This window comes from Mastomys coucha, unplaced genomic scaffold (genome assembly GCF_008632895.1).
Source record: "Mastomys coucha isolate ucsf_1 unplaced genomic scaffold, UCSF_Mcou_1 pScaffold12, whole genome shotgun sequence".
NCBI classification, from domain to species: domain Eukaryota; kingdom Metazoa; phylum Chordata; class Mammalia; order Rodentia; family Muridae; genus Mastomys; species Mastomys coucha.
In genome coordinates, this window is record NW_022196894.1 from 11440359 (window position 1) to 11465434 (window position 25076).

Here is a 25076-nt window from a genome sequence, read left to right on the forward strand (position 1 = left end):
CCTTTAAGGACAAAATTATTTTGAAAACAAGTGTCCCAAAATCACAACAACAAATCTGATAATAAATCAAAACAAATTAATCTCCCTTTTTCTCATCATCAGAAAATGACAGAGAAAAGAAAGAAACATGAAAGAAAAGATGCATACATGTATTCAAGACATTCTTCAGTCAAGAGGAAGGAAGACAGAAAGGAGCAAGCTGACTGGCACCTTGAGCGACTAAAGGAACTCCTCAAAAATGACATAAAGGAGATGCTGAAGGAGCAATTGACTACAGAGCATGCAAGGATGAGGAAACTCCTTAGAAAGGATGTAAAGAAAATTAGTGAACTAATCAGGAATGAATTAAGGCAAATATGCATTGAACAGATGGCTCTTTTGCAAGCACAGGTGAAGGAGACACAGGAGGAGCAGGTGAATCTGCAGTACCTACAGCTGAAGGACCACTTCAGAAGGGTCTTAAAGGAGGTGGTTCATGAACATATTAAAAAGTCTAAAATTATTCTTTGTCCTAATGAAAAGCCACTACTTGGTACCTCTAAAAGAACTGCAGACTTACAGGTAGGTCTGTGTTTGGTCGGCATGGGAAAGATGCATCTGTGTACTGAGTCTACAGTGCTGTAGATGGTCCCCTCCAGATGTCCAACCTTAATCATATCTTAGCACCTCATGTTCTCATTCTCAAGAAGACACTGGCCAGTAATCTTCTGAGGTTTCAGTGTGCATGGAATATGAAAATAACAGATTAGGAAGTGAACATGGTGTTGACACAAATGCACACAATTCTCATCAAGTATGTAAAATAAATAATAATAACAAACGAGACAGTAGTTACAGTTGACAGGAAAAGAAAAGACGTGTTAGATATGGAAGTGGTAAGTATACAAACAAAAGTAGAATTAGAAGTATGCAGTAAGTGCATGCTAAAGTCTAAGAAAACAAAAGATATTGCTTTACATATTTCAAAGAAATAAATCATGTGAGTAAAATAAAACAATTCTGTATAGCAACAAGTATAGAGACTATAGAGTTGCATGAAATAATTCTAAGTTATATCTTCTCTTTGCTTATGTTAAATGTTTCTGACTTCTGTGTATATTTATTTATTTTTTCATTTTATATTATAGGTTTAGTATAGACATTTACAAATGCTTATCTTCTTTTTTCTTTTCAAAGTTTATGGTAGTTTTTTCCATTAATTAATTTGCTTTATATCTTAATTGCAGTTTCCTCTCCTACCTCTCCTCTCAGTCCCATTCTCACATCTCCCCAACCCTCATTCTTCCAGTTTTTTTTGTCCTCAGAGAAGGGGAGCCCTTCCGTTGATATCAAGGGTGTTGGTACATCAAGCTGCAGTAGGCCAAGGGACATTTGTTAAGGCTAGACAAGACAGTCCAGTTAGAGGAACTGAATCATCACCAATGTTTAGGAAGAGAATCCCACTTTCCAGACTATAACCTTTGAAGTTAGATTGTTACTCTATTTACTTATTTCACTGTCATAAGTGGACAGTAGACAGTGTTAGAACTTGATGTAGCACAGATAGTCCTGTATGTGCACAACATGCTCACACATGTGGTTTGAAATAAAATTGTGTTTGTTGTGTCTGCTGCTTGAGTCCTTGTGACAGAGAGCTTAATTTGTTTATCTCTTCTCCCTCACCTTTAAAAAAAATGCTTTACACTAATGCTGAAATATTTTTTGCAGAACAGATTTGATCTTTCTTATACTTTCTGTTTCTATTTTTGTTAATTAGTTTGTCTCTGAATAATAGGCATATATGGCTTTATTCATCAATTATTGTCCCGAAAGTTTTTCTTTTTTACAAACTGCTTCTTCCCTCTCTTAGAAGCAGCTGAATTCATATAGTCATGTTTGGCACACTAAAAAGAACTCTATTCAACTGTTTGTGATCTCAAGACAATCTAATATGTGGTATTAAAAATGAAATATGAGTTCTCCCTACAACACTTTATAAAGTGTTGTAGACATGGTAAAATTAGAAAATAGTTAAGCTGAGTTTTTGACTGAAGTAAAAATCTTACATGATACTTTAAAAATAATTTTCTTCTGTTTATATATGTAGCTAAAAGTCATCAACTTGAAATATAATAATCATTAATTTTAGAAAGAGAATTATAGTTTAATAAACTCCTAAGGAGTTTATTGCTTCTAAGGAACAATATTACAAATTCTTTGATGAGAGAGGTAGGTAAGGTCAAATCTTTGCATGTGAGAATTGTTTTTTCATGTTAAATCTCATCTAATTCAAGTTTTTGGATATGTGACACATCGTGATATTAGTTTACTCCAAACAACATTGACACAGTTAAGACCACAGGTTAATGATTTTTAGTTCATTCAAAGGATAAGTTAAGTCATGTGACCTAAGACCACCTGAGTATATATTAAAAAGTTTAAGTGTTAAAAGTTAAATTAACCTTTAACTTTTTCAGGGTCTATACCCTATACTGTTTTAAAAACAGTACTTTTTAAAAACAATCACCTCAAGAAAATGAATGTCTGCTGGGAAACCAAGCAATCAACCCTTCATCTTTCCTCCTGCAGAGAACATCTCTACAACAAAAAGTAAAGAAAAAATATGAAGGTGACCATGACAGTTCCCTTTTGCATTCAGAAGAACCTTTGATGCAAACTGATGAGGGCAGGCAGAATGATTCCCATTGTATGCTTGTAAATAAATTCATTAAAGAAGAACTAAAAGAAGCATTTTGTGAAATATTTGAAAGAAATAAATATGATACCTGTTTGAAGAAAGAACTACCTCATATCTCTAAAGAAAGAAAACAGCTAAGGGTAAATTTTAAATGCAATATATTTCATGTGTGGTGGGAGATGCATCTGTGAGCCCTTGTTTGCAGTGCTATAGACAGCATCTAAACAACAGGACTGCAGCCTTGCATTTGCCCAACCTCAATAAGTCCATATAAAATCTACACAGCCCAGTTATTATGATTATAAGCTTATATGCCTAGATTGGGCAGGTCTAATACTATACTGCCTTACTCCCCAGTTATAAGACCCATTGCTACTTGAGATTTTTCCCGGCCAAGTGGTTCTGGTGCATCACGGCTTTTGCCTCCTCTCCAGTCCTTTTTCCTTCCCTTCTGGTCCTCTTATCTTCTCTACCTACCACTACTCAAACCCAGTCCCACCTTTCTCCTCCACTGCCTAATCACAGGCTCTAGCCTTTATTGTCCAGTCAAAATGGGGAGAAGGTTCACATGAGATTACCTGAGTACATGCTCATGGGGGCAACCCCTGTTGAGGAAGCAGAATTAACATCAGAATGCAAACAGCATCTGGACAGCCCCCAACATAGGACCCTCTCCATTCTTTTTAAGTTTAAATGAAAAATACTAGACTATAAAAACATGGCAAATATGCCTTTAAGATAGATGAAAATATCTTTTATATAATAATAGTATAGAAAAATAATGATAAAGATATTACAGAATTTACAGTTCAGTGAAAGGAACTAATATGCTTGCTATACAACACCATAAGCCAAATATAATGACCTGGAAATTGAATCTTAGGTATGTGCCTAAGTCTAGAATGCCAAAAGGGCTGTGGTTCACATAATTCAAATATAGAAATCATGTTATTATTTTCAGCTGTGCCTTTTTTCTTAATTTAATTTTTAATTTAATTTTTTTACTTATTTACTCTACATCTTGCTAACTATACCCCCTCTCGGTCACCCCCTCTCACAATCTTTCTCCCATCCCCATCACCTTCTCTTCTAAGCAGTGGGCCCTCTGGGTATCCCCATCCCCAGCCTGACACTCCAAGTCTCGAGGCAAGGTGCCTCCTCTCCCATTGAGGCTAGAAAAGACAGCCCAGCCAGAAGAACATATTCCATGTACAGGCAACAGCTTTGGGATAGCCCCTGTTCTAGTTTTTTTGGGACTCACATGAAGACTAAGCTGCACTTCTGTTACATATGAGTTGTGAGGCCTAGGTCCAGCCTGTGTATGTTCTTTAATTGGTGGTTGAGACTTTGAGAGCTCCAAGGGTCCAGGTTAGTTGACTCTGTTGGGCTTCCTGTGGGATTTTATTCCCTTTGGGGCCCACAGTCCTTCCTCCTATTCTTCCATAAGAATCACCAAGCTCCATCCACTGTTTGGCTGTGGGTGTCTGCATCTGTGTGAGTTAACTTCTGAGTGGAGCCTCTCAGAGGACAACATGCTCCTGTCTGCAAGCATAAGAGAGTATCTCTAATAGTGTTAGGGATTGGTGCTTGCCCATGGGATGGATCTTGAGTTGGGCCAGCTATTGGTTGGCCATTCACTCAGTCTGTGCTCCCTCCCCCATGCCTGCATTTCTTGTAGACAGGATAAAATTTGGATTGAAAATTTTGTGGGTAGTTTGGTGTCACTATTCCACTGGGGTTCCTGTCTGGCTATAGGAGGTGGCCTCTTCATGTTCCATATCCCCAGTGATTCTTGTGCACCTCTGTTGTCCCAGGCCATGTCTTCTGGAGATGCACTCCACTTCCTCATCACTGTCAGTTACAGATTTCCATGACAATCTAACCATCTCTCCTGACCTTTCACACATCTTATGCTAAATCTCCCATTCCCCTTCCCATCTTAATCTGTCTCTTAAGACTATTTTATTCCCTTTTCTAAATGAGATTCAAGCTTCTTCACTTGGACCTTCCTTTTTGTTTAGTTTTCTTTGGGTCTGTGGAGTATAACATGGTACCTGTACTTTTTTTTTTTTTTTTTTTTTTTTTTTTACAAAAATAAGTATACCTAAATTTTATTGACATTTTTATATCAGTGGGTTGCCTCTATATACTTATGCTTATTCTATATGCCTTCTCTACTTATCTCTTTCTAATTCTTTTTTTACCTTTTGTTTTTTTACTTTGTCATATTCTTTAAAATTTATAAAATATTGGAACAATAAAAATGAGTATTATAAAGGATATTTTGTATTATAACAGTTTTATATTCATAAAATGCCTGGGCTGGCATTTGTGTTCCCTTAGGGTCTGTATGACATCTGTCCAGGATCTTCTAGCTTTCATAGTCTCTGGTGAGAAGTCTGGTGTAAATCTGATAAGTGTTGCAGAAATTATTAAAAAAAAAAAAAAAGAATCTACCTTGCATACTCCCTTTCCTGTCATGTCATGTTCTTGTGCTGGTATCGTCCAGTCTCAACACTAAATTCTAGTGGGTTCTTGCTATTTTCTCCCAGCTAGCTGCAACATCGCACTCACATGCAATGCTTTACACACCCCCACAATCATTCATCTAGCTAGCGCCTAGTACTCCATAGGTAATGCATGACTCTTAAGGCTTTAATATCCAATCAGGTTTATATAATAATAAGATCACAATTTACAAGATGCCAATACAATAATTTCAGAACCAAATAATAAAGACAATATTTTGACCCAATTAATTTAACCTTGTTAAATCCTTATCCTGGTTATAACCACATCCTCATTGTCTGACCCCATGATGAAGTAGCTCCTGCCCTTCCTCCTCTCTGACCTTTCTCCTCCTCCAACTCTAGCTCCATCTCTATATTCCTGTCCAATCACAGGCCTGTCACTGCCATAATGTGATTGGCAGAGAAAATGCTGCAACATTTCACCCTTACTGTTCAATTAAAAAAAAACTTTCTCTCAAAATATAAATTGAACACAACTATTACATATTTGTAAATCATCTGGTATAAGGTATATCTGACACCCAGTCCAACATCTTTGTCAATAAAATTGAACACTATCTTCTATATTAACTTAAAAGACAAAAATTTTGCACCTGGCTATGTCTTGTCTTAGATTAGATGCCATCTGGAAACCATCCTCTCAAATGTAAAAAGCCTGGGTTGGCTAGGGGTCTATGTAGTTTTTCAACTCCATCAGAAATCCAAGAGTGACTGAATAATTCAGAATATATAGGAAACCTAACACAGCTTCCAAAATTTTAGCCAATTGATAGAGACTGCTGGACACCTGGACACTCCATTGGAGTGTTGGAGCATCAATCTCCAGCCTTCTGGCCCATGAATGTCTGTCAGACAAGAGAAACAGGAATATTAAGGACTCACCTACCCTGTCTTGGCAGATTTAAGCTGTCCTAGGGCTGTAAGTGTGTCCTTTTTGGACAGTATTGTCTGTAGATGAAGAGGCAATTTTTGCCTAGTGGCTGTCTTGCCACAACTGGAGCAACTCCAATGATGCTCGATTTCTTCTTTGAATCTAAGACAAGGAAAGCTGTCAGGAGCAGACTAGTCTCAAGTGAATAAGTAATCTTAAACATCACATTCTGTGGATTTCTGATATTTTTAAAAACCAACTCTCTATGTAAAGTAATAGGGACTGTTGTCTGTTAACTACTTTCAGCTGTTTTTAGTTAAAATATTCAAATCACCCTAACAATAAACTCAGAGCCATGAATTTGCTAATTTGGCCCTAAACTCCGTTTATAATAACAGCAAAAGAATGACTGGGTCTAAGCCCTGTACTTTTACTTATTTAATATTAGTAGGAGAAACTTATACCAATGATAACTTTGACTTTGTATCAAAATAAATTCTGTACCAATTAGGAACATATAACTTTAACTTAGTAACAATTTTAAGGTTTTCTATCAAATGAGATTATCGCTATACAATCAATTCTGGCTATTTCCTCCATGTTCCAAATATGACCATTTCTACATTTCTTAGAAAGACAACCAGTTAATAACCCTGTCCAGCCCCAAAGCCCAGGGAACTGGGTTGATGACTCTTCATAATTTATTCAAGTTGAATATAGGCACTGAGATATTATAAGGTGGGGGACAGGATTACTAGTCTCTGATGTGTATGTCTTGACTGGATCCAGCTGAAGTCCAGGACATCAGAAGTTTAAGCAGGCCAGTTCAGCATGTTTGAAGAAGAAATTCTCCAGAGGAAATTCTCTGTAATATATAAATCTCAAAACAAAATTTTAGTATCGTCAAGATATATTTTTGTTTGATTCGCTGGAATCTAGTTCTCTGTAGGTCTCCCTTCATTATTTCTGATCCATATAACTCTGGAAGGTATAAATACCTTAATCATCTTTTCCAAAAACACAAAAACAAAACCTTTTTCCTAAGTCAGCATATCCTTGAGCCAGTAACCAGAAAAGTCTTCATTTTGACCTCTCTCCCAGAGGAATATTATAACCAAAAACCTCAACATCACACCTGTTTCGAAAATTAAAATAATGTAAAACAGATGAAATAAACTAATATATTGTATGCGCCTCTATGTAGATGGCATATCTAGCCAAGTAGGAAAAGACACCCAAAATTCCCATGTAGGTCATGTTAGAAAGAATATGACATTCCTCTGGCTACATAACCAAGTTATATTATTTATTTAGCTCTGTCTAGAGCCCCAGATTTTTATTAATATCTGTTAAAACAGGCAATTTTTAGTCGTGAACTCTCTATTCTGGAGTTAGTGACTAATTTTCCATATCTTAGTACAAATTAAAACAATCTAAAACAAATGAAGTAAATTAAAATATCACATGAGTCTTAATTTGGACAATTCCGTCTAGCTGAGTAGGAAAAGACACCCAAAATTCCCGTGTAGGCCATGTTAGAAAGAATATAAGCTTCCTCTGGGTAAGGAAATAAGTTATATTATTTGTTTGGCTCTGTCTAGAGCCCCAGACCTTTTTTTATTAGATATTTTCTTTATTTACATGACATATGATATTTCCTTTCCCAGTTTCCCCTCCGAAAACTGGTGGTTTCTCCGGAAATTTGACATAGTACTACCAAAGGACCCAGCTATACCACTCCTAGGCATATATCCAGAAGATGCTCCAACACGTAACAAGGATACATGCTCCACTATGTTCATAGCAGCCTTATTTATAATAGCCAGAAACTGGAAAGAACCCAGATGTCCCTCAACAGAGGAATGGATACAGAAAATGTGGTACATCTACACAATGGAGTACTACTCAGCTATTAAAAATAATGAATTTATGAAATTCTTAGGGAAATGGATGGATCTGGAGAATATCATCCTGAGTGAGGTAACCCAATCACAAAAGAACACACATGGTATACACTCCCTGAGAAGTGGTTATTAGCCCAGAAGATCGGAATACACAAAGTACAATCCACAAACCACAAGAAACTCAAGAAGAAGGAAGACCAAAGTGTGGATACTTCATTCTTTCTTAAAAGGCGGAACAAAATACCCATGGAAGGAGTTTCAGAGACTAACTATGGAGCAGACTAAAGGAAGGACAATCCAGAGACTGCTCCACCTGGGAATCCTTCCCATATTCAATCATCAAATCCAGACACTTATTGTGGATGCCAGCAAGTGCTGGATGACATGAGCCTGATATAGCTGTCTCCTGAGAGGCTCTGACAGTACCCAAATAATACAGAAGTAGAGGCTCACAGCCATCCATTGGACTGAGTACAGGGTCCCCAATGAAGGAGCTAGAGAAAGGACCCAAGGAGCTGAAGGGTTTGCAGTCCCTTAAGACGAGCCCCAGACTTTTATTAATATCTGTTAAAAGCAGGAAATTATCATTGTCTCTCTATTTGGAGTCAGTGATTAATACCCCTTATCTTGTTTCCAACCATGGGTGAAACTTTCCATGTGACTAGGACAAAATCTGAATATTGATCCACTTCAAAAGTAAATAATTTCAATGTCAAATTCATAGTCTAAACCCTCTGTTCTCAGCAGTAAATAACTCATTTTTTTCTCTCTTGACTCAGAGTAGCCTGTAATTCCCCACAGCAGGGGGCTTTAGCATGAGTCATGCGACTAGCTTTTGGCTATTCACCCAACAAAACAAAACAAAACAAAACAAAATACCCATGTAAAGACTAAAGAAGTCAGAGACTAAAGGAAGGACAATTCAGAGACTGCTCCACCTGGGAATCCTTCCCATATTCAATCATCAAATCCAGACACTATTGCGTATGCTAGCAAGTGCTAGATGACATGAGCCTGATATAGTTGTCTCCTGAGAGGATCTGACAGTACCCAACTAGTACAGAAGTAGAGGCTCACAGCCATCCATTGGACTGAGTACAGGGTCCCCAATAAAGGAGCTAGAAAAAGGACCCAAGAAGTTGAAGGGTTTGTAGCCCCTTAACCCTCAGAGCTCCCAGGGAATAAAACTCTAACCAAAGAGTACACATGGTGGGACTAATGGCCCCAGCAGCATATGTATAGCAGAGGATGGCCAAGTAGGTCATCAATGGAAGGAGATGACCTTGGCCCTATGAAGGTTCTATGCCGCAGCATAGGGGAATGCCAGGGCCAGTAAGCATGAGGGGGTGGGAAGTGAACAGGGGGAGGGAGGACGGAACAGGGGGTTGTTTTAGTTTTTGTTACTTTATTTTCTTTTTATTATTATTATTATTATTTTTTGGAGGGGAACCTGGGAAAAGGAGATATTGTAAATAAGGAAAACATCTAATAATAAACTTTAACTTTCAGTGTAATAATTTTAAATTACTAATGGATTCCTGCCCAGCCAGCATTTTGTGTGGCCATCTGTTATGGGAATTAAAAAAAAAAAATGAATCCACCCCCAAAACTCCCTTTCCTGCAGTGCCACATTCTTGTGCCGGTAACTTCTGGCCTCAACCCTAAGTTATGGTGGGTTGTTGTTATTTTCTCCTAGCTAGCTGCAACATTTCCCTCATAAGCAACACTTTAAACGCCCTGGCAATCATTCATCTAGCTAGCGCCTAGTACTCAGTAGGAAATGCATGATTCTTAAGGCTTTAATATTCAGTTTACAAGATGCCAATACAATAATTTCAGAACCAAATAATAAAGACAATATTTTGACCCAATTAATTTAACCTTGTTAAATCCTTAGCCTGCTTATAACCACGTGGGGTCTGACTTGTCCTCATCGTCTGACTCCATGATGAAGCAGCTCCTGCCCTTCCTTCTCTCTGACCTTTCTCTTTCTCCAACTCTAGCTTCACCTCTCTATTCCTGTCCAATCACAGGCCTGTCACTGCCCTAATGTGATTGGACAGAGAAAATGCTGCAACAGATAGGCCTGCCTTTATATGCTACTTGACCTTTCCTCCTTACTGCTTTTAATATTCTTTGTTTGTTTAGTGAGTTTGGTGTTTTGGTTATTATGTGACGGGAGGAATTTCTTTTCTGGTCCAGTCTATTTGGAGTTCTGTAGGCTTCTTGTATGTTCATGGGTACCTCTTTATTAAGGTTAGGGAAGTTTTCTTCTATAATTTTGTTGACGATATTTACTGGCCCTTTAAATTGAGAATCTTTGCTCTCTTCTATACCTATTATTCTTAGTTTCAGTCTTCTCATTGGGTCCTGGATTTCCTGGATGTTTTTGGGTTAAGAACTTTTTGCATTTTGCATTTTCCTTGACTGTTGTGCCAATGTTTTCTATGGCATCTTCTGCACCTGAGATTCTCTCTTTTATCTCTTGTATTCTGTTGGTAATGCTTGTATCTATGACTCCTGGTCTCTTTCCTAGGTTTTCTATCTGCAGTGTTGTCTCCCTTTTTGATTTCTTTATTGTTTCTATTTCCATTTAAGGTCCTGGATGGTTTTGTTCATTTCCTTCACCTGTTTGATTTCCTGTAGTTCTTTAAGTGATTTTTGTGTTTCCTCTATAAGGGCTTCTGCTGTTTACCTGTGTTCTCCTGTATGTCTTTAAGGGAGTTATTTATATCCTTCTTAAAGTCCTCCATCATCATCAATTAGAAGTGATTTTAGATCTGAATCTTGCTTTTCCAGTGTGGTGCTGTGTCCAGGACTTGCTATGGTGGGAGAACTGGGTTCTGATGATGCCAAGTAACCTTGGTTTCTGTTGCTTATTTTCTTATGCTTGCTTCCAGCCATCTGGTTATCTCTAGTCCTACCTGCCCTGGCTAAATCTGACTGGGGGCTCTCCTTCCTGTGATCTTGGTTTGTCAGAACTCCTCAGAGTCAAGCTGTCTCTGTGATCTTTTGTTCCTGGGCCTGTTAGAGCATCTGGGAGTAGAGCTTCCTCTGGGTATTTTGTGACTTGCTATAGAGTTTGCACCCAAGGTCTGCTCAGGGCACCGGCCCAGACAGACCGGAAGGAGCCCATGCCACTGGGCTGGTGGAGTTCCTGTGCATCTAAGTCCCAGTGGTCCCAGTTGTTCCCAGTGTTGAGACAGAAGTTGTGTCCTCCTCACCCCTGATCCTATTGGTACCTGTATTTTATGTTTAATATTCACTTATAAGTGAGTACATGGGTTACCTCACTCAGGATGATATTCTCAAGTTCCATCCATTTGCCTGCAAAATAGATTATGTCTTGGATTTTAGTAGCTGAATAGTATTCCATTGTGTAGATGTACCACATTTATTTTATCCATTCTTAAGCTGAGGGACAAAGGACATCTAGATTGTTTCCAGTTTCTGGCTATTATGAATTAAGCTATCTTTTGAGTTTTTGATCTTAGGCATTCTGGCAGGTGTAAGATGGAACCTCATGGTTGTTTTAAATTGCATTTCCCTGATGACTAGAGGTTTTTAAGATTTATTTAAGTGCTTCTTTGCCATTTAAAATTCTTCTGTTGAGAATGTTCTGTTTAGTTCTGTATCCAATTTTAAAATTAGGCTGTGTCATTGGTGTCTACCTTCTTGAGTTCCTTGTAAAATTTGAATATTAGCCCTCTGTCAGATGTAGGGTTGGTGAAGATCATTTTCCAATCTGTGGGATGGTGATTTGTCCTATTGATACTGTTCTTTGCCTTATAAAAGCTGTGAAATTTCATGAGGTCTCATTTCTGATCTTAGAGTGTGAGTAATTGGTGTTCTGTTCAGGAACTTGTCTCCTGTATCAATGCATTCAAGGGTATTTTCAACTTTCTCTTCTATGAGATTTTTAGTGTATCTGGTTTTAGGTTGAGGTCCTTGATCCACTTGGACTTGAGTTTTGTGCAGAGTGATAACTGTTGATCTGTTTTCATTCTTCTACATGTAGACATCTTTAGTCTACCACCATTTGTTGAAGATGCTTTCATTTTTTTCCATTGTATGGTTTTGACTTCCTTTTCAAAAATCAAATGTCCATATATATGTGGATTTCTAGGTCTTTGATTCTATTCTATTGATCAGTATGTCTGTTTCTGTACCAATAACATACAGTTTTTTATCTGTATTTATCTACAGTATTGCTCTGTTGTCCAGCTTGAGATCTCCAGAAGTTCTTTTATTGTTGAGAATTGTTTTCTTTATCCTGTTTTTTTTTTCATGTGAAGTTGAGAATTGCTCTTTCATAGTCTATAAACATTGTGCTGGCATTTTGATGGAGAAAGCATCAAATCTGAAGATTTCTTTTGGTAAGATGGTCATTTTCACTATGTCAATCCTACCTATTCATCTTCTGATGTCTTCAGCTTCTTTCTTTAGGAACTTGAAGTTCTTGTCACATAGATCTTTTACTTGGTTAGTTATAGTTACTTCAAGATATTTTATGTCATTCATGGCTGTTGTAAAGGGTGTTGCTTCCCTAATTTTATTCTTGGCCAATTTATCATTTGTATAAAGGAGGGCTACTGATTTCTTTGAGTTAATTTTATATCTATCTAAGGTGTTTATCACCTGTAGGAGTTCTCTGGTAGAAATTTTCAAGTCATTTATGTATAAATCATGTCATCTGCAGACTTCTTCCTTTCCGTTTTGTATCCCCTTGATGTTTTTTAGTATTCTTATTGCTCTGGCTAGAATACTATACTGAACAGATAGGGAGAGAGTGGGCTGCCTTGTCTTGTCCCTGATTTTAGTGAAATGCTTTAAGTTTCTTTCGATTTAGTGTGATGTTGGCTATTGGCTTGTTATATATTGCTTTGATTAGATTTAGGTATGTGCTCTGTATCAGTGATTTCTCCAATACCTCTAACATGAGAGGCTTTGGATTTTATCAGAGGCCTTTTAAGCATCTAATGAGATAATCATGTAATTATTTTTCTTTACTTTGTTTATATGGTGGATTATGCTGATGGATTTTCATATATTGAACCATCCCTGCATCTGGGATGAAGCCTACTTGATATTGATGGATGATGTCTTTGATGTATTTCTGGATTTGGTTTCTGAATATTTTATTGAGTATTTTGCAACAATGTTCATAAGAGAAATCTGTCTGAAGTTCTCTTTCTTTGTTGTGTCTTTGTGTGGTTTATGTATCAGGGTGACTATAGCCTCATAGAATGAATTTGGCAGTATTCTTCCTGTTTCTGTTTTGTGGAATAGTTTGAGGAATATTGGAATTAGTATTTGTTGGAAATCTGGCAGAATTGTGCACCAAAACCATCTGGAACTGGGGTTTTTCTGGTTGGGAAACTCTTAATGATTGCTTCTATTTCTTTAGGGGTTACGGGGCTATTCAAATAGTTTACCTAATCTTGATTTAATGTTGGTAAGTGGTATCTGTCTAGAAATTCATCCATTTTATTACGATTTTCTAATTTTGTAGCATACAAGTTTTTGAAGTAAGACCTTCTGATTCTTTGAACTTCCTCAGTGTCAGTTGTTGTCGCCTCTTTCATTACTGATTTTGTTTATTTGGACATTATCTCTTGGTTAGTTTGGCAAAGGTTTTGTCTATTTTGTTGATTTTCTCAAAGAACCAGCTCTTGGTTTCGTTAATTCTTTGTATTGTTTTCTTTGTTTTTGATTGATTTTAGCCAGATTTTGGTTATGTCCTGCTTTCTACTCCTCTTTGGTATTCTTGCTTCTTTTTTTCCTAGAGTTTTCAGGTGTACTTTTAAATTGTTCATATGAGAACTTTCTCATTTTATTTTATTTTATTTATTTATTTGTATAGAGCACTTATTGCTTTGGACTTTCCTATAATACCTCTTTCATTGTGACCCATAAATATGGATATGTTGTGCCTTCATTTTCAATGAATTCTAGAAAGTATTTAATTTCTTTCTCTCTTTCACCCTGACCCAGAGATTATTGAGTAGTTATTCAATTTCCAAGAATGTGTAGGCTTTCCAGTGTTTCTGTTGAAATCCACATTTAATATATAAGATTTTATTTCAATTTTCTTGTATCTGTTGAGTTTTTCTGCATATAGTCTAGGATGGCACCTGTGATTTTTTACAGGTTGCCATACCCTTCTTGCATTTAGAGTCTCTGTTCAGAAGTTGGGTGTAATTTTGATCGGTCTGCCTTTGTATGTTACCTGGCTGTTTTCCCTTGATGCTTTTAATATTCTTTCTTTGTTCTGTAGATGTGTGTTTTGATTATTATGTGCCAGGTGGATTTTCTTTTCTAGAGAAGTCTAATTGGTGTTCTATAAGCTTCTTGTATATTTACAGACATCACTTTCTTTAGGTTGGCAATGTTTTCTTCTATGATTTTGTTGAGAATATTTTCTGGACCTTGGACCTAGGACTCTTCACCTTCTTCTATTCCTAGTGTTCTTAGGTTAGGTCTTTTCATGGTATCCCAGATTTTCTGGGTGTTGTGTCAGGAATTTTTTAGCTTTAACTAACTAAAGAAAAATTTATCAATTTGTTCTATTGTATCTTCTATGCTTGAGATTCTCTTTTCCATCTCCTGTATTCTGTTGGTGATGCTTGCATTTATTGTTTCTGTTCTCTTCCCTAGGTTTTCCATCTTTAGGAATTCCTCAGTTTGTGTTTTCTTTATTGCTACTATTTCTACTTTTAGGTCTTGTATGGGTTTTATTCATTTCCTTCACATATTTAATTGTATCTTCCTGTATTTCTTTAAGGAATTTTTTCATTTCCTCTTTAAAGGCATCTAACATCTTTATAAGATTGAATTTAAGGTAATGTTCTTGAATTTCTGTTGTGTTAGGATATCCAAGGCTTGCTGTAATGGGGTAGCTGTGCTTTGGAGGTATCATATTGCTCTGGCTCTTGTTGATTGTGTTCTTTTGAAGGCCTTTAGTCATTTATATAGTTTTGGTCCCTGGATGTACTTGTTGTAATCAGTATTGGGAGGGGTTGAACCTTGGTGCTCCTGGTGAGGCAGGCCTCTGATCCTTGGGCTGTATGTTTCTGTTTCTGTATATATGTATGGTTCAGGAGCCTCAGGTATAATAAAGGTGGGCAGAGAGATGTCAGGAGAATGGATGTCCTCCTGTAATTTCAGGCTTCTCAGAGCAGGTTGTCTTGACGCAGAGAGCTCAGAAAGCAGGTAATATAGGTGATATATGGGAAGCTTACCTGTATGGTTCAGGAGTCTGATGGAGGTTGAAGAGAGGCAGCAGGAGAATGGAGGTCCCTCTGGGATGTCAGGCCAGTCAGGGTAGCTTTTCTTGGCCCAGAGGGCTCAGTCAGGAAGGAAGATGGGTGGAGGAAGGGAAGCTTCCTTGTATGGTTCAGGTTTGATGAAGGTGGGAGAGAGATAGCCAGAGAATGGAAGTTCCCCTGGGATTTCCAAGCTCCCTGTTCAGGAGCTTGACTTGGCCAATCATGTGATATTTAAAAACAGCATATGATTCTAATGAAAAGCTCTACATCACCAGGTGACTGGATCCCCAGGCATTTCTGCCCCTCATCTTATTTTAAACATTTCAGAATTCTGTATAAGCTTGCAGTTTATAATATAAATTATATTTACAAATGTAGTTTGAATTTATAATCCTAATAAGCACATATATATGACACACAATCCAGGTATTTTATTTACAAGCCATATGCCTAGATTGATCAGATCTAGGGCTATATTAACTTATTCTCCAACTATAAATCCCCTTATTACTTGCCCTGTGGTTCTGGCACATAGCAGCTGCCTCCTCCCCCTTTTTCCTCTTCTCCTCCCCTCTCTACCTGAAGCCCCCTCTTATGAACCTGCAGTCCCACTTTTCTCTTTCCACTGCCCAATCACAGGTTCTAGCATTTTATTGACCAGTTAAGTTGGGGAGAAGGTTCCCATGGCATCTTGAGTACCTGAGTACTCTTGAGTACCTGAGGAGCTCCTCATGTGTGTGTGTGTGTGTCACATTTTGAGAAACCAGTATTTTGCATTAGAATACAAGGAGCATAAGACCAAGCCCCTACATATCAATGCGTATCTTCTCAAATCCATATATATGTATTTATTTATAGGATATACATATCCTATAATTAAGTATATATATATATATATATATATATATATATATTTATTTATAGGCTATATATTTATATCCTCCTATCCATGTAGTTGTATCTTCTGAGGCTTATGGATGTTTAAATTTAATATTATAAACTAAATATATCCTTGACCATTCCCTAAATCTTGACTGACTATTTCTCTCTCAGCTCTGATCTCCAGTCTAGTAAAATAGAAGGTGGTAAATTTAGCCCTATTTCAAAGCACCAACCAGTTACCAAGTCCTATTTTTAATGTGTTCTATCTGGAGAAAACAGATTCATTTAATGACATTAGGATTCATACAATAGCATTTTGCTTATTATACTGAAGAAGATAGGTAAAGATCATCAGGTATATTGTTCATTATCTCATATGGACATTAGACCATGGTAGCATATGACTCATGTGTTCAGGATGCTGTAATGGTATATAATCTGAAGTACAATTTAGATCTTATTGCATCTGCCAGTTTATGTCCCTTGGCCTTCCATAGTCATCTAATTTACTTATACTTTTCTATATATTAGTTTTCTGAGGCCTTGTACCTCAATAATTTCCTCATTTCCTACTGTCTGTTTTTTTCTTAGAAGAAACAGATTCATTTTCCAATTTATGATTTGTTAATGTACATTACATACTATTCCTTGTGACTATAAACTACACAGTATATAATGTAAAGTAAAATTTAGTAATTTGTTTTGCTTTTTGATGATGTTTAGTAATTTGGGTTCTCGATAACTTAGGCTTGTTCCTATTAGCTATTTACTGATAAACAGAAAAAGGGATTAAATGTATTCTTATGGCTCCACATTTGTAGGTTGGGTAAGGTAGTACCTTTTACATGATGCATTCTTCGCATTATCAAAAATAATCTAAATTAAAAAAATTATCTAAATTATTTTTTAGAAGATTTATCAAGTAAAGTATGTTTAGTGTAACTATCATTGTAATCACTACTAAGTTAACAATGTTGGTTCATGTTTTTCTCCTACTCTAGGAAAGGAAATTGTTTTCATTTATTACTAATAGTTAGTTATGGTGTGAATAGCAAAGCACTTATGAAGAAAATTAACTGATAAATATTAAGTAGCTGCTCCTTTTTCTTCATCCATATACTGTAATATGTAAGGACATAGTTATTTCTTGCAACATGAAACATTCCACTTTCTCATCTTCAGAAAGTATCTAAGGAACAAAAACTAAATAATAAATATGACAGCAAATCCCTACAGCCTGGGAAGCAGGCTGCTGCCAAGACTGCAAAGGAGGTAGAGCATGTGCACGGTGAAGCACAGTGTGTACATCCTAAAGAAGGCATTAAAAAAGATCTCAAAGTGAAAATCTGTGAAGTGCTTAAACAACAGGAAAATAACGCTTGTCCTAAGGAAGAAGAACTACATCATATTTTTAAAGGAAAAACAAGAGTAATGTTAATTTAATTTACAAAACTATATATTACATTTGAGGGCAAAGACACATGTATGAGCCCATGTCTGCCGTGTTGCAGAGTCTTCCAGACAATAGGACCCTAGCTTTGTTCATGTCCTGTACCTCCTTCACACCCTCAGTCCCAGATGCATCATTCTAACTGGTTCTTAGAATTCTACATGAAAACAAATTACACTATGAATGTAACCAAACAGAAATTTATAAGTTCTTTATACAAATGAGTACAGTTCTTATAAAATAAGCAATAATAATAACAATAATGGGGACTATGAGAAAATGAATTTTGCATGTTTGACATGCAAATGAATACATCATAAATCAAAACATAATTAACTATAATTTTGATATTAGATATATGCCAAGTTGTAGTAAACCATAAGAGCAGTAGCTCCTGTAAAAGATTATAAAACAGCATGTGAATCTGGAAAGCCTTATGTCACTGGATAACTTGATTCATGGCTCTCCTGCCTCGGGAATTTCATATGCAATATTTCAGAATTCTGTGTATGTTTGCATTTTAAGTATGTCTTTTGCAACTATGTTTGTACTTAAATCCATGTACTTTTTCCATGTAAGGATACTTCACTTTAGTGATTTGTTTCTTTCTTCTAAGTCCTATGCCTCAAATTTCATATGACAAACTGAAGACAATGTACTGACATGTGTCTGTTTATTATTCTCTTCTGTTAGCTGTTGTCTCCATCTTATTTAATAACATCATATATATATATATGTATAATCAAATAATGCCATATAAATTGTTTTGAAATACTGATATTGGGGCAGTTTTGGGCTCTAGTTATTCTTCTTAATATAGTCACTAAGTTCTTTGTACTCTGTCTCTATTGATAAAGAGAACATTATTTTTTAATTAATTTATTTTAATGTTTGAAAATGTTATAAATGCATATAGCAAATTTTGATCAGATCAACCCACACTTTATTCCCTTCTAAATCTTCCCTATCTGCCACCAACACTATTACTTTCCAAATTCATGTTTTCTTAAAAATATGGAGTCTACTTAGGAGTACATATGTAGGAAAATTACTGGTTCACAAATAGCCTCACAGGGTTGTATCTTGGAAGAAAACTGTTTTCTACTCTCAGCAGTTATCAGTTGAATTTATCTACTCACCTAGGGGTGGGATTTAATGAGCCTCTCCCTCAGCAATGGTGAAATGTTGCTTGGCCACATCAGTCATACTCTGAATATGCTTTTTTAACCCATTTGTATAATGTCCCCAAATGATACATGTATCTTCAAATTCCAGACACCTGAATAAAGATTGGCATTATGAACAAAATGTCAGTAATAGTCATTAAGTTAAGTTGAACTAAAAAAAGCATTTCCAGGGATTAAATTTGTAGTTTCCTATTACTCAGGCCAATTTTAGGTAATTATCTCTGCTTAGTGGTCTCTAGAAGTTTTCAATGTCTATATTGAGAGAAAGAGAAGAAGGCATAAAATCAGCACAGTGGTTCCTAATATAGGCTATAGCCTTAAAATTTTCTACTGGTGTGAGAAGACACCATGACTGAGGCCACTTACCACAGAAAGCATTAGACTGGGGATTCAAAGGGATAGTCTATGACCATCATACTTGGTATCTAGGAAGCAAGCATGAAGGCATAGCACTGAAGCAGCAGCTGAAAGCTTATATCTGATCTAGAAGTATGAGGCAGAGGTAGAGTGGGGAAGACCTTCAATGATATACCTTCTTCAACAAGGCCATGCCTCTGAATTATTAGCAAAGCAGCCCTACCAAACATATACCAAGTATTCAAAAATATGAACGAATAGGTTCCATTCTCATTTGCACCACTGTTGTTCATTTCCGTATAGCAAATAAATATTATGAAAGTTGTATGCAATGTGTTCAATGGAACTAGACCATGTAAGAAGTTTACACTCCTTATTTCTGGGCCTGTATCCTCTAGTGAAATGACCAAAAGAAATTCTGAAAACAAGTACCCCAAAACACAAAACTCATGAGGTTGAATCAATCAGAATAACCCTCCATTTTCTTATCTGCAGAAAGTATCTCAAGAAGAAGAAATTGAGAAGGAACACAATGTTGAATATGCATCCTTCTGGTCACAGCCTTCTATGAGAACAGATGAGGCAACAGTAGGTGAGCAGAATGCACAGCAGTACAAACATCTAAAAGAATACCTCCAAAAAGACTTAAAGGAGATGATTTGTGAACAATTTGAAAATTCTGAAGTTATTCTTTATCCTAAGGAAGAGCTTCCATCTGATGACTCTAGAAGAGTAATGCACATAAAGGTAATTACCATCATATTGAAAAGCACAATGTCTTACTATAAGATACAAGATAATTCTCTGTAATACTGTGGGTGTTCCAGACCTTCCATGCATAAAACCCAGCCCTGAAATTATTTTTGCATCTTTCTTATGTTCTTTATCACAGAAATTTATTTGTCAGCCATGTTCTAAAATTTAAATGAAAATTCATTAAGAAGTAAGTATAACAATTGAAGTAGTTAACATGTTTAATACACATAGAAGATGTTTATACAAATATAGATTTTTTATGATGATACAGAAAGTAAATGATAATGAAGTTGACTATAAAGACAATGGAGTAATTAAACTGGTCATGAGAGGAACCAACATCTTTGATATTCAAATGATTAGACTATAAACTTCATTATCACTAATTACAGATATTAGACATACCTGAATCTACTAATCTAAAAGGGCTGCAGTTTTTATCCTTCAAATAAATGAACAATGTGCCTTAAATAAAACAAAAAAGATATCACTTTTCTGCTGCTAACCACAATTAAAGCCAAGCTAGCATGAGACTTTTCCAGAAGCCATTACCTGTTAATTGCAGTATAAAAAGTATAATATCACAGACCTAAGCAAGATAATGTCAGTTCTCCACCACAGGCTAACAGATTACCAAACAGTAATCTTTGTAAAGAGGTAAAGTAACAACACAAGCTTTAAAGGGCACAGGCAGGTTACAAGGATGATTCCTGGCTTTAGAAAAAGAGAAAGCTCACATCCCAAGGAATTGCTTCTGTTCAGGGTTTTTTTTCTTTATCATTTACATTCTGAATGGCTAACAAACAAACCCATATTCGTATATGGGACATGAAGATGACTCAGTGTGTCAGAGCAGTTGCCTTGCAAGCCGACTGATCTGAGTTCCATCAGATGCTGTGTGGAAATACAACAAGCAGCAAATGTCTCACATATGAAATCCTAGTACCTTTAAATCCAAATAGGAGACTGAGAGAGTCAAGCAGCCTTGGAAAACAAAAGCCAGCCAGAATGGAACACACGGCAACAGAAACAATGAGAGAGACTGCTTCATCCAGAAAAGGACTCCAAATCCTGAAAGTCATCCTCTAGCCTTCACACACACAGCAGCCTAGCACACACAAGAACATAAATGCATACACACAAATATGTACACTCCAAAAATAAATACATTTTAGACTAGTTCATATAAAATTGCCTATTCTAATAAATGAGTGATGTTTTCTAGGTATTCATTAATACTCCTGTCTGTAAATAATGGTTCAGTTAAATATCTTCAGGGTTTTCTCAGTCATCTTCAGTGTTTCTCTTCCATGTGTCATGTGTCCTGGAAAACAAACATGGCATTCCTTTTATAAATGGCTTAAGAGTACTTCACTAAAGAGGAGGAAGCATGAGAAAACATGTAGCTTATGAAAATGTGTCTAAGTCTGACAAATACTACAGGCATACTCATCTTCTCATTGTGTTTGATGTGTTCAAGTTCATCTTTCTCAAATAAATAAGTAAACTTAACATCTCACTGGAACACTTTAAAGAGTTTTCATACACATGTAGCATGTGTACTCCCTCATCTTTTTTCCTTTTACCAACAATGCTCCTCAAGTTATTTTATTCAATCATTTCTGTGTTTACATTATTTGTTGATGATTGGTAAGTTTTAGAATGTGTGAGTTTTTCCATATATACAATTAGCAATTTTGGTATTGAAGGAAAAAGAAGACTGCTAAGTTTCAAGTTTCACTTAGTTGTAAAGAATGACAAAAGCCTGTAGATATATGTTAGAAAATAAATGTAGAGGAGGCTTTCCATCAAATTGTTTTCAAAACTTCCACATGATAAATTTATCTGATTAATTTAGTGGGTGTTCTGAGTATCCTACTTGAGGTAGCACTATGGAATTGGCTCATTTGTTCATGACACTGAATAGCACCCCTTAAGAGTTTTGAATGAATTGTTCAGGCTTTTGTCATGATACTTCACTGGAAGTAATCAATGGTTGTATTAGTAACTTTCTATTGCTCTGATCAAACACTATGACCCAGGCAGCTTATAGGATGGAGAGTTTGTTTGGGGCAGGGCTTATGATACAAATAGTTCTATCACCATCATGACTTTAGACAGACAGGCATAGTAGCAGCTGAGGGCTCACATCTTCATTACAAACAGAAGGCAGAGAGCTCACTGGAGATGCCACTAGTCTTTTGAAACCTCAAAGCCCACCCTGAAACATCTCTACCAATTATGTCACACATTGTAATCTTTTCCATAATAGTTCTACCCACGGGGAATGGGGGGGTGTTCTTATTCAAGCAGTCACAGTAGTGCTAGAACAGTGACCTCATACATGTAACAATCATGGTTAAGAAGTATGATGTTAGAAGCATCTCCATGACCCACACTTGCAGCTTAGCAGCTCTTCTCTACTGAGTTTACTGGAGTACTTTGTTCATGCATTTCAGAGGTCATCTTCACTGTTTTATTCTCCAAGGATCCCAATGGGCAATTGTGAAAGGCCAAGGGGGCAAGAACTAATGTAATGCAGCTCCTCATTGCCACAACATTTTAATCTGGATGGAATATAAAATCCAAGTCATGAAGTTAAGAGAGGAAACATTTTCTCCTTTTCTTTTTATACCTTCCCATTATACAGAGGATGATGATGTTATATAGCAAAGATCAGAGGAAAGTAAAGCATAAAACTGAGCAGATCCAATTTTGAAGTTTCTAAAAACTCTGAAAGTTACTGGAGCAGGAAGGAAGCAGAAGTTACAGGATATTGATAGCTGTGATGATAAATTTAGACTGAGCAATTGGGGACTAAATTCAAGACTGTGACATTTACATGATAAAATGAATGAAAACCCTAAAATTTTTAATGAAAAGTAACATCTCAATATTTCTTTAAAGGTTGAAGAAAAGAAGACAGGGTATGTGTATGTACCCCATTTTAGCTCTTTTGAGCATAGAATTGCTGCCTTGAGGGCTACTACACACATTGAACCAGATCCTGCTGCCTGCACCGGTGGTGCAGGTGACATGGGTGCCATGGACAAAGCTCAAAAGGCTGAACTTGCTCTCCCACTTGCTTTAGCTCTTCAAACTGAGCACCCAAGGGGCCAACAACACATTAACCCTGAGCCTGCTCCTGAGCACTGCTCTTATGAGACCATTGACCCTGATCACAATGCTGACTTTGCTCTTGACTCTTGTCTTCTTGCTCAAAGCAAGGCTGACAGGCTCAGTAGTGATTCTGAATCTGCTCCTCTTTGTGCCTCCTGTGACATGGAGGACCCTGCTAATGATGCTGACCTAGATGTCCATGCTGCATATTCAACTGATCACTCCATCCAAAGCATAAACACCAACACCAGGCCTGCTCTACTTCATAGCAGAGGTGATACCACTGATCATGATAATGGCACAGATCTGGGTTCTGCTCTTCCTGTTGTTGTTGACTGAGGAGATGGTTGATGCACCAAATTCTACAAGGGTAGTCTGGGTAATCTAACCAAGAAGCTTTTTACCAGTAAGTAGACTAATGATCAGATTAAGTTACCATACAAACAATGGTTTAAAATAGAAGATGATTTTTGTCCTAGAAAACAAAATTTTCTTTTAGTTAAAACTAAATTTTAACTTATGATTAAAAAATTCCATGCTTCATATAAGGATATTTAAGCCTTGTCTGGTACCAGAAAAAAAATCTGTTTCCCAGTAATATTGAAAATATACCATATAAAAATAAAAAGTCAGTTATCCCAAGGTATGTTAGTTGGCTCATGGTTGTCTTCTATTCTCAAATGAGGAAATTGTTGTCTCTCCCCATGATTTCTGAGTTTTCAGAGTAGCTAAGCAAATGCTACTCTGTAAAAAAATCAATCAATGTCTACTTTTTCTATGCTGATATACTGACTTGTGGGAATACCACTGTCTTGAAAACAAATATTCTAAAACAAGCAGTATCTGAGAAAACAAAAACATAAACAAAAAAATGAGTCTCCACTTCTCATACATTCCATGCACAATGGCACTGATGTTATTACATAAGGTGCTACAGATGATACCACTAATGATGCTGCCCATGATCATCCAATGATGTTCTTGATGATACTTCTAGTAATTCTTGCTTTTCTCTTTAGTTACTGCTGCAGTGGATTGTCAGTCTTTTCAAGCATCTATCAGGACAATCAATACTATACTAGAAAGAATTAAAATTCTTTTTCAAAATTTTATAAAATATTTATAAAATGTAAATTTTAAAATATAAAATTTCAAACTATCTCTTGGCTTTGGATAAAATGACACTATGGTATGGTTAAGGAGAAGGTTTTTATTGTAGGTATGGAATAGGGAATAGCTGCACCTACAAGGAAGCATATAGAGAAGACTGAGTATAGTTAGCAAACTCTGTGTGGTCATGAGAGAATCCCAGCATAGCAGAGAGATAGAGGGAGGGAGAGAGGAACATAATGTAGAGAGAACAAGAAATAGCATGGTTACTTGAATGAGAAGCCCATGAGCTAGAGCAAGCCTAGGGTAGGAGAAGTGAGAGGAGTTAATACACTAATGTTGACATTGAAATGGGTAACAGGTACCTATGATATTGAGGCTGCTTAGAGGCCAGTGCAAGCTTTAGTATGCTAATAGACATGACAGGTAACCATTTGTCCCTCCAGCTGGTCATAAAAGAAAGTGACTCCTTTGGTAGAGTAAGAACCAGCTTCAAAACTTTCTGAAGAAGGCTGGCTTTTATCTAGCCTCCAGAAATACTCCAAAGTCCAGAATGAACTCAATTCTGGACATCACACTGCCTTTTGGAGTTATGAAAACTGGAGTTTCCTTTGGACTTAACCAGCATAAATGAATTTTACTGGATTTTGCAAGTCAAATCCAGCCTTGTTCACATTTACATACTCAGTGTACAAACATGAATAGAAATACCACCCAAATAGCCATGTTATTTTTCGTACATCAATAAAGTTAAAATGTGGTTGCTTATCTGAAATTTCTTTCTTTTAATTTTATGATACCTACCTAGGACCTATATTCTATTCTTTTTTTTTCTTTTTTTTTCTTAGATATTTTCTTCATTACATGTAAATTTCTTCATTCCTAGTTTCTCTCCAAAAAACAAAGAAACAAACAAAAACAACAAAAAAAACCCCTGTTGCCTCCCCCCTCCCCATGCCTGCC

General features: G+C 36.5%; 1 protein-coding gene across 11 annotated transcripts in view; it reads left to right on the forward strand.

Annotated features, from left to right (window-relative positions):
* LOC116085613 (ankyrin repeat domain-containing protein 18A-like) overlaps positions 1–25076 on the forward strand; it is a 152959-nt gene that overhangs the window by 121994 nt on the left and 5889 nt on the right. For 8 of the 11 annotated variants that reach the window (XM_031363163.1, XM_031363167.1, XM_031363172.1 and 5 more), the window contains 4 exons: positions 103–561; positions 2569–2817; positions 19623–19874; positions 22791–23649. In XM_031363163.1, coding sequence (XP_031219023.1) covers positions 103–561; positions 2569–2817; positions 19623–19874; positions 22791–23342 — 1512 coding nt within the window. In that variant the 3' untranslated portion in view covers positions 23343–23649. The other 3 variants (XM_031363173.1, XM_031363171.1, XM_031363174.1) reach the window with 3 other exon arrangements.